Below are 16,403 nucleotides of genomic sequence, written 5' to 3' on the forward strand. Positions count from 1 at the left end.
ATCTTCTAAACACATCACTGAAGGATCGGTCTGATGTGGAGAGAAATGTTGGAGATACTTGACTGACTGATAAAACGATATATTTTTAAGAAATATCACAGATTTTTCTTCCATGTTTTAATTTTAACAGTAAACCTCTGTATAACGGTGCTAAACTTTTTGCCCCAAAATAAAAGGAATTGTTAGTTTTCAGTTGGTTATGTTTTAGAAGATCAATTAAATGCACAATTTTTAATGCATTCATTTGAATACCACAGTTTTTGATTTTGAATAATGATTTTAGATTAAATCATCGAACAGACAACACAGAACGTATGAAAACATAACACATTTCATAGGGCCATATTATTGTAAAAATGTTAATAAATTATAGAATTTTTAAAGTTATATACATTATATTGATTAGACATGTTTTTCAATTATTATTATTAACATTTAATTAAACCATTAAAACAGAATTGAACCAGAAAAAAATTAAGATGGAAAATAAAATGGATTTCATAGGGCTCTAAATTTAATTAGGTATGTTTTTTGATTGATAAAATTTAATGGTTAAACTTAAATGAAAAATTAAAAATATTAAAATGGATGGAATTGAGAAAAATTCAAAAACAAACAAAAAATGAATTTGGTAAAAAATAAAACAGAGGGCCCTTATTTTTTTTAACTCAACAAATTGTTGTTAAATTGTATACGTATCATGATTTCAATTTATTAGGAATGCTTTCGGAATAAAATAAAAAATAATAATAATAATAATAAATAATTAAAAAATTCATAGGGCTCCACTTTTTTTTTTTTTTCTTTTTTGTTAAACTGGTAAGTGATTGTTGTTAGATTGCATATGTTTCATGGTTTCAACTAATTTGGCATGCTTTTTTGATTAATACAATTTAACTGAGCCAATAGTTAAAATTAAATGAAAAGTTGAAATAAAAAAAAAAGGCATGCAAGTAAAATTTGCATAAGATTTAATTTAACACTCAAATAAAATGTACATGGGACACTGTGCAGGGCCTATTTTTATATTTGTTGTTTTTTTTTTTGTTTTTTTTTGGATGCACTATTCAAGGGGAAGAGAATAATATTTAGTGTCTGAACTCTAAAAGCATCCCGGGATGCAGCTCATGAAGTCAGTTGTGAAGCTCAGATGTTTGATCAGTTCATTGTTGTGTGTGTTTCAGGATGAAGTGGCTCACACACTCGCAGAGAACCGTGTGCTGCAGAACTCCAAACACCCCTTCCTCACGGTGAGAGACCCTCCTCATCCTCATCCTCTCTGTGTATCATGCACACTGTGTGCTGTAGAGTTCAGCTGACTGACGTTAAACGGGTTTCTCATGGAAATCTGTCTGAAAGCGTCATTATGTTTGCACATGTGGAGCAGAGATCGCAATCTAACGTCTTCCAGATAAAATCACGGAGGAAGCTTGCTTTATCAAACTTCCTCATTTATCTTTTATATAATAAAAGTCCTCCGTTGCAGAGCTGTTCCTTTAATAAGTGATTTTCTTCCTCAGTATTTGTGTGTATAGAAGCATTCTTAAATCAAGATGTGTTTACATTTTTTGTGCATTACATTTTTTTTCCTGAGAATTTATGAAAATTAAATGTGTTTATGCTTAAATCTGCAAAAAATAAATAAATAAATAAATAACCTGCCACTGGTGTCAGAAAAATAAATGTTTTCTCTTTAAATGTTGTTTATTGTTCTGACTCCACTGGAAAGTTTTAAGTATAAAAACACTTCATTCTGATTAATTTCCTTGAAAAAAATATTTAATATGCCATTGTGCACATACATTTATATAGATTTATGAATGTTTAGATTTTGTAAAAAATCAATATCAATACTATATTTTTTTTCTTATTTATTATCATTTGATGCATTGTTCTTTACGTAATATATATATATATAATTCTAATTATTATTTACTACATTGTATTTATTTAAATTAAATTGTCTCTTCGAATCTCTTTATCATATATGTGTTGTGTATAAAATATTAGTAATAATTATTCTTATAAAATATTATGATATATCTATATATATATATACACACACACACACACACACAAATGTTTCTTAATATATATGTATACATTAAATTATCATAATAATTATTCATTACTAATTAGTAGTTATTTTACACGTTGTTTGTATTCCAATGTCTTTATCGCATATATTATTATTGTTATGATGATGATGATTTAATACACTGTTGTTTGTGTTTGTGTAGGCTCTGAAGTACTCTTTCCAAACCCACGACCGTTTGTGTTTCGTCATGGAGTACGCAAACGGAGGAGAGGTGAGGATAAGCTCAGATCAGGTGATGGTTTGCAGTGATCTGATGCTTTAATCGCTGCAGCGCTCCTTTCTCCCGCAGCTTTTCTTCCACTTGTCTCGGGACCGGGTTTTCTCCCGAGCCCGGGATCCGCGCAGCGCGGGTTTTTTTTGTTCCTTACGGAGCCAGAGATTTCGCGCGTTTCTACGGAGCAGAGATCGTGTCTGCGCTGGATTACCTGCATTCAGAGAAAAACGTGGTCTACAGGGACCTGAAGGTTAGAACTTATTAGAACATATCTGATCATACAGCGTCATTTCATCACTAATAAACCAGTTCATCCATTATCACAGTGGTCACTTATTAATGAATATCACAAAAACACGCGCAGCTCATATTTCACACGCATCAATGATAGTTAATATATTCATGTTTTCCACCCAGCACTGCAGTGCCAGCCAGGTTTTGTGTTCTTTTTTAAGTTTTGACACTATTTTTTATTGTGTTATAGTGTGTTATTTTTAAGTTTTGATTTTTTTGTTTTTTATTTATTTGTAAATTAAATGTTAAATTACATTTTAAATTTTATTTTTCAAAGCATTATAATGAGGTGAAATGTGCTAAAATTACAAAAATCGAATAAAAAAAAATACATCTAATATTTAATACTTAGATATGTTATATATATGCACACCACACACAACACACACACACACACACACACACACACACACACACACACAACACAACATAAATATTATAGTCTTGTATTATCATTTTTTCATTATGTAACTTTAAAAATTGTTGAAATTGTTGTGTTTTTTATGTTTTTTATTTAAAAATTTTAATAATAATAATTTGTATATAAATTAAATTTGTGAAGTACAGTCTAGAGTATGAATTAAATTGTGAATTACAGTTATAGTATTTTGTTTGATACATTAAAAAATATATTTATTTTTATATTTTTATTTTATAATATTATTTTTGTATTAATTACAATAATTATGATTAATTGTTAATTTGTGTGTATTTTGTTATTTTTTATTAATACAGATTGATAAAAGATTGAAAAATATGAAACAATTTTAAAATAATCTAAAATGTCCAAAAATATATATAAAAAATCTGTGTTTTTTATAGTAATGTTTTATTTTTTGTGTTCTTTATTTAGTTTTATAGGTTTTTATATTTGTTTTATTGAAGTCACTTTTAACGGTGGTTATAATCCTGTTTTTTGATTTTGTTAATTAGTGGTGAAGTAGTTGGTGTGTTTGTGGAGTGTAATGGTGTTTGTTTTTTGAGTGTGTTGTTTTGTGTTTTGTGATGATTGTTGTGGTTCAGGTGGTGGCATGGTGCTTTGCTTTCTCTGTTTCAGAGCTGCTCAGGTTCATGGGAAAGTTGCTTTGTATGTTTAAGATGTTTTTGGTTTCTTGGTTAAGTGCTTTCTCTGTTTCAGTGTTTGTCAGGTGTGTGTGTGTGTGTGTGTGTGTGTGTGTGTGTGTGTGTGTGTGTGTGAGATACAGCTGCCAGGTGACTGAGACGTGCTTATATTAAACCCCTCTCACACACACACACAGACACACACACACACACTCACACTCACACACACACATACACGCACGCACACACACTCACTCACTCAGACACACACACACACACACACACACACACCACAAACACAACAAACACACACACACACACACCCAAACACACACACACACCACACACACACACACACACACACTCACTCACTCACTCACTCGCTCACTCACTCACTCACTCACTCACACACACACACACACACGCTGATGCCGTCTTATTTCCATTTAAAAAAAAGTTCATTTGGAGATACATTTCAGCTTTCAGGGTTATTGTGTTGAACTGAGTTTAATCTTTTTACATTTTATACATTTTCATATCACAACACAACACAAGCCAGGCCAAAAAAATCACTGACAAGAACTGGATTTAGATTAATTAAGTGCAACAGATTGCTTAAGTATATGTAAAAAAAAAAAAAAAAAAAAAAAAGAGACTTATGCCGCAAACTATACTTTTCAAATTAATTAATTTATTAATTTAATTGCTTTTCATTTATTTATTTTTTAAATTAATTTATTTTTATTTTACTTTTTAATCGCTGTTCATTTTTTAAAATTAATTTATTTTATTTTTGTTTATTTTTTGTTTATTTTTTATTTCTTTTTCTTTTTTTTTATATTTTTAATTTTGATTTTTTTTTTTTTTTTTTTTTTTTTTTTTGTTTGCTTATTTTATTTAATTAGATACTTTTCATTAGCTTTTGTTTCAAGTTACTTTTTATATATTTACTTTTTATTTAATTTATTTATTTTTATTTATTTATGTATTTTTTATTTTTTATTTTTCTGATTCATGTATATTTAAAATTGATTTCTTAAAGGTTTTTAATGAATTAATTAATTTGCTTTTATTTATATATTTCTATTTTAAATTTTCTTATGTACCTTAGCTTTTTTATTGATTGATTTTATTTACTTTTATGTTGCTGGAGCTGTTGGTTCAGTGTTTTTCTGAGATGTATTTAGAGGAAATATGATGAAAGGTGACAGTCACTGTTGTGAAAACTCTTATTAGATGATCAGATGATCACAAGCTGAATGTTTTCTGTCTCTTTCCTATCGTTTTCTCTCTCAGCTGGAAAACCTGATGCTGGATAAAGACGGTCACATTAAGATCACTGACTTTGGTTTGTGTAAGGAGGGGATCACAGACGGAGCCACGATGAAGACCTTCTGTGGGACTCCAGAGTATCTGGCCCCTGAGGTGAGAACAACACACCAAACCCGTCACAGAAATATTGACTGAGATTTTAAGTTAATATTTCTATAATTCAACATATTCAGATGATTCTGTGATTTCGGTTTGATTTCGGTTTAGATTAAATGTAAGATTATCAAAAAAATATTTAGGTTTTTTTTTTTTTTTTGTTTGTTTTTTGTTTGTATTATTTATGTGTTAAAATTATTGAATTTTGACTTTTTCTTTTCAAATTATTTATTTAAATTTTACGTTTTTATTAATTAATAATAAGCCACGATAGAAGGGAGGATGGGAAACATGGAATTATGGGATGTCCAATATAAACCCTTATTCAAAGACTAGTTTTTGATGAGATTCATTTAAATCCATTCATTTATTTGTATTATTTTTGTATTATGAATAAATAGTAAATATATAAATAAATGATAACTAAATAAAAAAGCCAATAAAAAGTAAATACAATGTAAATAAATAAAAATAATGTAAATAAATGTAAACCAATAAAAAAAAGGAAAAAAAGAAGAAAAAAGGTAAATAGAATGTAAATGAAAAAGAAAGAAGCATAGTAAGTAAATAAAATAAATAATATTGGTATTATTTAAAACTAAAAACATATATAAAAAAATAAACATGAAAGTAGATTTTTTAAAAATAATAGTAAAAAATATTTAAATATATCATATATATATATATATATATATATATATTATTATATATATATGTAATTTTTTTTTTGCTTTGAATTTTTTATTTTTATTTTTTTATCTGTAATCTAAGTTTGTGGTGAAATGTGACCTAGACGTTTCCTTGAACATTCACTTGTTCAGTGAGAAATGTTTGTGTGAATCTCTTGAAGAAGCTGTAATGCAAGTGTGTGTGTGTGTGTGTGTGTGTGTGTGTGTGTGTGTGTGTGTGTGTGTGTTTGGGTGAAGGGTTGGTTGTGTTGACACAGTTGCGTCGGCGTTGTTTTTAGCCCGGTGTGTTGGGTTCTGTGGGACGTGTTTTGGCAGAGCTGTGGGAAACGTGAGCTTCTGTCCCGGTGAAGCAGAAGGGCCACCAGCGCTCCAGCTGACCCCACAGCTGCCCACAACAACACATGATATCAGGGGACCGCGGGCCGAACACACTGTGAACCAGCCTGAACTCTGCCCTCTGCTGGGGACTCTCTCTGTGTTTGTGTTTTATTGTGCAATAAATGCAAAAAAGATTTAGTTCAAGGGTTTAGGGTTAGTGTGTAGTAGCTAGTTTTATTCATTCATTCATTCATTCATTAACACTTTACAACTGCACCTGCAGACCAAAGTGCAGTGCAAGCAGCATACAAAAACATAAAAACAACACACAGCCTAGTAATACATCGAATACTATCCCAACCTCTCAAAGGATAAAACTTAAGAGAAGCCAAAGTAGTAGAGATATATGATGACTTTTCTTAGCACCCACCAGCAGCTGAGCTGCTGCATTCTGCACTTATTGCAAACGTGATAAAGTGGTCTGAGAGGACCCCACATACAAAACATTGCAACAGTATAGGCTTTAATCGAGCTATAGAACTAATCTGGAAAAAGCAACTTGCTTATCAAATTTCAGCTCTGACACAACACCTAGATTTTTTACTTGGTCATGGCAATAGTCTGACCATGTGCCTAAATATCTGGCAATATCTAAGCATCCTTAAATGCAAAAATTTAATCCCAGAGGCAACATATACAAAGAAAATAAGATGGGGCCAATAACAGAACCCTGAGGAACACCACAAGTGACAGGCACAGTTGTTGAAACAAAGTTACCATACTTCAGTGAAAATGCTTTATCAGTGAGATGAGATTAGATTTTAATATTCTGTTCTTATAAAGTGGAACTGCAGGTTTGTGAGAGAATAAATAAGCTAATAATTAATTAAATCATAAAAATTTAAAATTTAAATAATGTAAATAATAATTTACATAATTAATCATTTACATTGGTTTTGAATATTAGATGTATTTTTGAAGTACCCCCAAGGTATTTCAGTAGGTTAATATTAAGTTAATATTATAAAATTAATATTTAGTTATATTAAATATTTTAATAATTCAGCAACACATTGGCATGTTCACAATTCTCCAGTTTCTGTTTATTTCTCACATGAAATGCAAGTAAACAAATACAATTTCATGATAATTTAGTAATAATAATTCAAATAATTCATCATTTAAATTGATGCTAAATGTTAAAATGTGTTGTAAAATGATTAAAATATCAACTTAAGTTAATATTGGGTTTCAGCTTACAAAAAAGTGTAATTTTATGATATTTGGATGTATGGTTGGGTTGATATTTATATATATTTTATTTGATATTTTTAAAATTGATAATATTTTTATATATTGTGATTCTTGATGTTTTAAATGTATTTTTATTTGTTTGTTTGTTTACTTGCTTCCATTTGGATTTTGTGAAATATAACTCGAACATTTCCATTGATTTTCACTTAAACAGTGACAAATTGTTTGTGATAAATTGGCCAAAATGGGTAATTCTGTCAACATTTAAAGCTTTATTTTTTATGTTAAACACCAAAGAAGATGTTTAGCAGTATCTCCGCTGTAAAAGCTCCCAAAATTACTAAATAAAGAGCGTGAAGACATCACAACAGCAGTTCATATGACTTGTGCGCTATATTACCTTTCTGAAGTCATGCATATGAGAAACGTTTTCATGCCTGTTCCTCACACAAACCATCTGAATTTGTTTTATGTTTTTTTGGTTGTTTTTGGAGGTTGTGATGAAATGCATTATGGGGTAAATTAAACTGAATATATAATTATTTTATATTAAATATTATTTATATTATTGATTATAAAAATAAAAATTTTATTTTTGTTTTTTAATATTATTTTTTTTTATTATTTTTTTTTTTTTTTTTTTTTTTTTATTTTGTATATTTGTTATTATTATTATTATTATTATTAATATTAGAATTATTTAAAAAACAACAAGAATAAAAAGTTATCTAAAAATACATATGAACTAATATTTATGCATAAAACTAATTATATTTATACACTCTGAAAAAATAATGCATGCAAAAGAGCAGCAAAGGACACATAAATATAAAAGAAAAGAAAAAGTAAGTAAATAATATCAGTATTATTAAAAATAACAATAAGACTTAAAAATATAAAAATAAATCTGTAACTATTTTTGAAAAATATATATATAAACAAAACATTTAATGTGATACATTTATTTATATTATTTATTATTATATTTTTTATTATTAATAATATTAGTATTATTTAAAATAACAATAAGACTCAAATTGTATAAAAATATATTTATACATAAAATAATTATATTTTATACATGCTTAAAAGTAATGTAGGCAAAAGAGCAGCACAGGACACGGAGTCACCCGTCCCTCTCTTTCTCTCTCACTCGGCAACTTCAGTTCAGTCCATGTGTTGACATGACAACAGGGCCTGGGTCGAGAGATTGGGGGGGGGGGTTGCCATGGCGACGGGTGGCCCCTCTGGAGTGGGGCCCGGGCCAGTTACAGGTTGTTCTGCTGTAAACAATGAGCTTGTTGTGTGTCTGGAGCTCTGGAATGCTGCACACCAGACTGATGCTTTGTATGTTCAAAATAAAACAAAACATGCTTATTTTATAGCGAAGTATCAAGATGTAAAATGACATCATATTTATTATATTAATTTGGTACCTCAACAACTTTTATTTAAAAAACATGGTTCCTGCCAGGCTTTTATTACAAGATTAAAACTATAACAAAAAAAGTGTTACTTGAAATAAAATAAAAATTAAATTAAATTAAATATAAAAAACTTAAACTTATTTTAATTCACCATGTTATCAAGGCAACATTTAAATGTTTTATTTAATTTAAATTTAAGTCTAAAAAAAACTATTTGAACAAATTTAAAAATGACAAGAACACACAACAAAATTACTAAAACTTTAAAATTAAAGTGAAAACTGAATATATAAAAATAAATAAGAATACGAACAAAATAATATTAACAAAAACTATAATAGTATATCAGTGATAGTGATAATTAATAATAAGTAAAAAATTATTTTAAATGATAATAATAAACTATAAAATTATGTCTGTAACATTCAGTTCTTGCAACTTCCGTAATTATTATTATTTAAAATATTTTATTTAATATATTACCATTTCTAATAAACAGTTACTTGAAAAGAAATACATTTATAATTTTTTTAAATAAATGTTATTATAAATATTTAAATGTATTTTATTTCAGTTAAACAATACAGCGTTCCTCATTTTCATTCAAGTTGAAGTACTGAAACATCTAAAACTGAAAAGCCATCTAGACATATTTAAAAAAACCTAAAACATAAATGGAAAGCTCAGTGGAATGATTGAGTTCTGTGGAGCTGATGTGTGGGGCTGGTGTGAGTGTTGGGAGGCGTGATGTGGTGTGGTTTGATTTTGTGTTTTTAGTTTGTGTTTGTGGGTCGGCGTGGGTCTCACAGCTGTGCTGGTCTTCAGCTGCAGGCCCAGCTGTCCAGTCACATGACCGCGGCTCTGGAAATAGACAGCGCTCAGTAATTCGAGAGCTCCGCGGCGTCCCCTTACCACTGAGTCATTCTCTCCCCGAGACACACACAAACACACACGCCTTCATATCAAACACGGGCCTATGTCTGCTTTAATTTTTAATTTTCTGGACTCAGTTTTGAAGGTTAAATTAAATTTTAGCTATCAAAAAGCATGTCTAATTAACTGAAGTCATGAACAATTTAACAACAAGTTTATTAAAAGTCTAACCAAAAAAATTATTTTTAGAGTGTTCTATAATATGTTCCGTTTTTCCATTTTAATTTTTCTATATTCTAAATTTTTTCCCTTTAATTTTTATTTTTTCTGGACTGTTTTTTAAAAGTTTAAAAATGTATTAAAAGTTTAACAAAAATATTTTAGACCCCTTTATGGAAATCTGTTTTATTTATTTTTTCAAATTGCTGTATTTTTTTTTTTTTATAACACTTTACAATAAGGTTTCATTAGTTAACTAACGTTAACGGAGATGAATAAATACTGTAATAAATGTATTGTTCATGGTTTGTTCATGTTAGTTAATACATTAACAAATGAAAAATTATTGTAAAGTCTTTCCGTTTTAATTTTTCTGGACTGGATTTTTCTGTTTTAATTGTAAAAAAAAAAAAAAAAAAGGTCTATTAAATTATAATCATGAGCAATTAAACAACAGTTTATTAAAAGTTTAACAAAAATAATTTTTAAGGCCCACTGTAATTTTTTTATGTTTACCAGATTTCTATTTATTTATTTATTTGTTTATTTGTTTTCAAATACAATTTTTTAATTGTTTTAATTTTTTGTTTTAATTTGTTGACTTTATTTTAACAGTTAAATAAAATTTTTGTAATCAAAAAGCATATTTAATAATTGAAATCATGAACAATTTAACAACAGTTTGTTAAAAGTTCAACTAAATTTTAAATATATTTTATTTTATTTTTACTAAATCCTGTTTTCCATTTTAATTAGTATCCATTGTAACAGTTTAATTAAATTTTACTAAACAAATAGCATGTCTAATTAATTGCGTTCATAAAAGTAACTTTATTTATTTATTTATTTATTTTACAATTATAGAAATTCTGTTTTGAGGCAAATGAAAAGTCTCTTCTGACTGCAGTTATCAGTCTCTCTCTATTTGTTTTCCTCTTGGAAGTCATGCAAACACTGTCTCGTGTGTGTGTGTGTGTGTGTGTGTGTGTGTGTGTGTGTGTGTGTGTGTGTGTGTGTGTGTGTGTGTGCAGGTGCTGGAGGACAATGATTACGGTCGTGCGGTGGACTGGTGGGGTTTGGGTGTGGTGATGTATGAGATGATGTGCGGCCGTCTGCCGTTCTATAACCAGGATCACGAGCGTCTGTTTGAGCTCATCCTGATGGAGGACATCCGCTTCCCTCGAACACTCGCACCCGACGCCAAATCCCTGCTGTCCGGCCTGCTCAAGAAGGACCCCAAACAACGGTCACACACTATCCCAGCATGCACTGCCACGCATCACGCTCTCAGACTGCATTATTGTGCTGTACAAATATCTCAACTTTCTTAAATCAAGATACAAGCTAAATAACAGAAGCCTTGTGTTCTGAAAAATGTATCAGTTTAAGCTTAGAGCGAGAACAAATATCTGCCAGAGGAGTCAGAAAAATCCACTTCATTCTAAGGGAAAACTTGAAACTTCAATTTGAATATATTTCTTCTTGCTTTATGCATAAACTCATATCGTTTTGGTACATTTTTCAGAAAAGAAGACTTAATATCTAATGTCATCTAATGTATATTGATGTTGTGTGAGAGGATTTTCTTTTTTCTAAAACTTGACATAACTTTGTCACTTGAAGTAAAATTAACATTAACTGCAATAAAATAAAATATAAAACCAGTTAGTTACAGTAACAAGGCAACATTTCTCATTTTTGTTCAAGTTGGAGTACTAAAATAACTCAAATACAAATTAAATTAAAAAACTTTGACATATTCAAAAAGACTAATAAAAATAATCTAAAAAGAATAAAAATGACACTGAAACGTCAACTAAAACCAAATGGAAAATTTTTAAATGAAAACTTAATTGAAAATTATAATAACTATTGTGGTAAACAAAAAAGATTAGATTAGACTTAGATTTTGGAATGTTTTTATCTGAATATTCTGAAATCTTGTTCACCACAAAAAGTACCAAAATTAAGAGAGTTTAAGCTTAAAACAAGTAAAGAAATGTTTTAATTGGAATGAAAACTTAATGAGAAAACGAGTTGATTTTTCTGTCCCCTCTGACAGATATTTGTTCTTGTTTTAAGCATAAACTCACTTCATTTTGATACATTTAAGACTTAATATCATGTCATTTTGCAATCAGTTTAAGAATGTTTTCAGATATTTGTACTGGAAAACAGTACAATCCTGAGTATGATGATAGTTTCTGCAGTGCTGACAGACGTGCAGTCATATTTCCCGTGACCTGCAGCAGGTGTTTCTCCTGTAGGATGTGTCAGTAATAGAGACGGTGTGTGTTTGTGTGTTTTAGGTTAGGCGGCGGCCCGGACGATGCCAAAGAAATCATGCAACACAAGTTCTTCACTGGAATTGAGTGGCAGGACGTTTACGAGAAGAAGGTACAAGCTCTACTCCGAACATCAGAGAGATCACAACTGAAGCTCCTGAGGCTACTAGTGGCACGAGAAGGAATTGCAAAACTAGTTGATTGTTTAAAGAACAATTATATTTCATATTTGTGACCCTGGAGCACATAAGCAGTCAAGATCCTTTATACTGTACCTGTGGCCATACGCTGCATAACTCCTCTCTATAAGCGCCGGGACATTTATGAGTAATGTATCTGCAGTCTTTCTTGTGAAGTGAATTTTTTTGTTTTATGTGAATTTAGGGTTTTTTGTTTGTAATACAGTTTATTTTTTTTGTTATTTTTATTTTATTATTTTTTTTTATTAGTTTTTTTTGATATTTATACTATATAACTACTGTACTTAATTATCATTATCACACTGGACTTATTATACACAACATTTGTCATTCTATTGCACCGAATTAATTTTACATTTGATCTAAACTACCATTTATATTGGTATAGTCTTGTATTATTATTTGTATGTCTTACTTATTCATTTTTAATTTATTGATGGGTATGCATTTATTCATTTTTAATTATTTTCTTTTTCTTTCTTTCTTTCTGAGAGCCACTGTAGCATGTAAAGCAATTTTTCCCCCAGTATTAATAAAGTTCTTTGAATTTAATTGAATTTAAAGTCTCTGGGGTATATTTGTAGCAATAGACAACAATACATTGTAAGGGTCAAAATTATAGATTTTTCTTTTATGCCAAAAATAATTAGGATATTAAGTAAAGATCATGTTCCATGAAGATATTTTCTACTTTTCCTACCATAAATATATCAAAACTTAATTATTGATTAGTAATATGCATTGCTAAGAACTTCATTTGGACGACTTTAAAGATGATTTTCTCAATATTTAGATTTTTTTTGCTCCCTCAGATTCCAGATTTTCAAATAGTTGTATCTCAGACAAATATTGTCCTCCTAACAAACCACACATCAATGGAGAGATTATTTATTCAGCTTTCAGATGATGCATAAATCCCAATTTCTGAAAACTGACCCTTATGACTGGTTTTGTGCTCCAGGGTCACATCTGAGTTTGTGCAGAAGTGTTGTGTAAGTGCTCGTCTGACTGTTTCTCTGTGCTCCTCAGCTGGTTCCTCCGTTCAAACCGCAGGTGACTTCAGAGACAGACACCAGATATTTCGACGAGGAGTTCACAGGACAGACCATCACCATCACGCCGCCGGGACAAGGTACAATGCATTCATCAAAAAAGTTTTCAAATACATCATTTAACTAACAGTCAGAACTTTAGAACAGAATAAACAAAGTGAGTTTTTTTTCACAAAATCTGTGATTTCTGTGGCTGCTTGGATGCAGTTAAATATTCTGTAATTCAGACCCTAGAACCAGGATGGTTTCAACATGTGAAAATGGGCCGAGAACTGATCAAAGAGTTGTAATCTGGCTCTGATTCAGACAGGAATCATGTGTTCTTCATGGAGAATACAAGACTTCTTCACCTCACTAAAAGTTATCAAAAGCAAAGGTGCTACAAAATGCATCACATTTTGTGAGACGTGTGACGTGAAAGAGCAAAACAGACACTAGTTTAGAATTAGCAGCTCAAAGTGAGCAACAATGTGAACCTTTTCTATTTATGTGAAAATATCTCATGATGCAATACTCAGTAACGATTTTCATTAGAATTCTCATTTCCTACTTTTAGATCTGATGAATTATTCTCTTTGCTCTCCAGTATATAAAATAAAACAAAATATTTTTAAATAAAAAAATAAATAAAAATTAATAAAATATATTTTTTTAAATTTAAAATAAAATATTTTACTTCTTTTTATTGTCTTTTTAACATAAAAACTAAACACCAGTTTTTTTTATTTAGTTTTTTTTTTTACATTGAATTGATCAAATACATTTTTGGCTAAATTGAATCATTTCACACACTTTTTTTATTTAAGCCTATTGAAACACAAAGCTTAATTTAGTGTTAATTAAGCATCAGTAACTGATCTAAGCACGTTGAAAACAAACAGTCTATAATAAAGCTCTGTAAAGCCCATTTCCAAAGAAAAATACTTTTCATTTGGTTTGTATGGAAAACATTTTAATATCATGGCCACAAATGAAGAATTCATTCCCAGTTCATTTACTCATTCATTCCTTCGCTTTCGTAAACCACGGCCACGATGTAACCATTTTTTTCCTTTGTTTCCATTTAAAGAGACAGTTCATCCAAAACTGAATCCTGTCATCATTTACTCTCCCTAATGTTGTTCCAAACCTGTATGAGTTTCTTTCTTCTGCTGAACACAAAAGAAGATGTTTTAAAGAATAAAGAGTTGACGGCACCCATTGACTTCCATTGTATTTGATTGCATACTATGTAAATCAATGGGGACCAGCAACTCTCTGGTATTCATTTGTGCACAAATTAGTATTACAGTTAATATTCTGGCCTGACAAACACCTGTACTTCACATTTGTGTCCTCAAAGCATTTTGAGCAAAAGTAAGTGCCCCCCAAACCACAAATCGCAGCTATTTTCCTGAATAGACTAACTTTGCATGCACGTTGTGGCTGCTGGCTTTCTTTCAGGTCAGAGGAGTGTATTCTGAATGTTTGTGTGTTTTGATCAGATGACAGCATGGAGTCGTTCGACAGCGAGAGGAGGCCACACTTCCCGCAGTTCTCGTACTCGGCCAGCGGAACGGCGTAAACCCACACAACTGCTCTGAGACCCAGCACTGCAGCGGTTTACCACGTTTACCACGTTTACCGCGTCTGGATCTGTGATGTTCGTCCGTTCCACGTTGCTTCTGTGGCCTTTGATTTCATGATGTTTTCTGAGGATATGAGAGGGAACACTAACATTTCCACTCAGACTGATTGTGTAGCACTTCTTTAATCCGGAAACTAACGGCATGCCAAATATTACTGTATTTACATCCAAAAACACCAGTTTTATGAAGTGACCAATTGAAACGTACAGAAAGTACAGCAGAATAGCAGCTTTTCTATGAATACCTAGAATATCTAATTCTGCTACATTTGTAATTTTACGCAATTTTTCTCGACCCCCGAAGTATTTTCAGACTAAATTTCACTTGCATTTGCATCGAATGTGCAATATAGTAGACATGTAGATAAATTTTTTTTTTTTTAATTATTAAAATGTGCACTTAACACACCAAATTAACTTATTAAAACCCCCACCAATGGAGTTAAGGAGTGAAAGCTGTCTAGAACATTTCTGAATCATATTTCAATCAAAAAGAAAAATAAGCAATTGTGTTTTGCTTTAAGAAAATAAAGCCTGTTTTTAGGACCAAAAAATGATGAGAATCAAATGAGAATAATGATAGGTACAAATCAAATGTGTGCATGAGAATTTAAAGAATTTAGAGTTTAAATGGATTTTATGATGCAATTTTATAAAACTGAGTCATTACAGGTTTTTTTTTATTAGTGAAAACTTTTTTTTTTTTTTTCATGTTACCTTTCCATTTTTGACATTGAATAAATTATTCTGGGTTTCATAACTATTTTACCATTTAAATACGGCATAAAAATACAGAAGCATGTTTCTGCCATAAGAAAAAAAAGGTAATTGCAACTTTTTATCTCATATATCTTTATATCTTAATCTTTCTCACAATTCTGACTTTTATTCTCATAATTTTGAGGGTAAAAAAAAAATTAATTGCAAGATATAAACTCACAACTGCAAGTAAAAATGTCAGAATTCTATGATAATATGTTACAATTACATTTTTATTCTGTATCATTTATTCTGTATATTCCGTGGCCAAAACTACAAAAAAAAAAAAAAAAAAAAAAATGTAAAGACTGTTTTTTTTTATAATCATGAGGGGGGAAAAAATCTGAGTTATGAGAATAAACATCCGCATTGTGAAAACAGGCTGCAGTTACCTTTTTTGATTTTTATTTTTATTCCATGGTGAAACAAGCTTCCATATAAACAGTCATAATACGTTTTAAGTAAATATAATGGAGGATGCTACCGGGGCATGTTGTCACAAAAGCTCAACAAGCATAAAGGCAGAAATTGATTTTAAAAATAAATCAATCCTGACAAATGCAGGATTTAAATGTCCTATTGGTCCTTAAACAGGTTTGATTTT

At 30.1% G+C, this 16,403-nt stretch overlaps 1 protein-coding gene across 1 annotated transcript in view; it reads left to right on the top strand.

Annotated features, from left to right (window-relative positions):
- Positions 1-15,468, top strand: part of LOC109107413 (RAC-alpha serine/threonine-protein kinase-like) — a 55,805-nt gene extending 40,337 nt beyond the window's left edge. The window contains exons 7-15 of the mRNA XM_042743135.1: positions 1,185-1,250; positions 2,241-2,309; positions 2,388-2,437; positions 2,475-2,562; positions 4,965-5,093; positions 10,908-11,122; positions 12,186-12,273; positions 13,391-13,493; positions 14,898-15,468. Coding sequence (XP_042599069.1) covers positions 1,185-1,250; positions 2,241-2,309; positions 2,388-2,437; positions 2,475-2,562; positions 4,965-5,093; positions 10,908-11,122; positions 12,186-12,273; positions 13,391-13,493; positions 14,898-14,977 — 888 coding nt within the window. The 3' untranslated portion in view covers positions 14,978-15,468. The remainder of the gene's footprint in view (positions 1-1,184; positions 1,251-2,240; positions 2,310-2,387; positions 2,438-2,474; positions 2,563-4,964; positions 5,094-10,907; positions 11,123-12,185; positions 12,274-13,390; positions 13,494-14,897) is intronic.
- Positions 15,469-16,403: the final 935 nt, after the last annotated feature.

This window comes from Cyprinus carpio, chromosome B17 (genome assembly GCF_018340385.1).
Source record: "Cyprinus carpio isolate SPL01 chromosome B17, ASM1834038v1, whole genome shotgun sequence".
In the NCBI taxonomy this organism is placed as follows: Eukaryota; Metazoa; Chordata; class Actinopteri; order Cypriniformes; family Cyprinidae; genus Cyprinus; species Cyprinus carpio.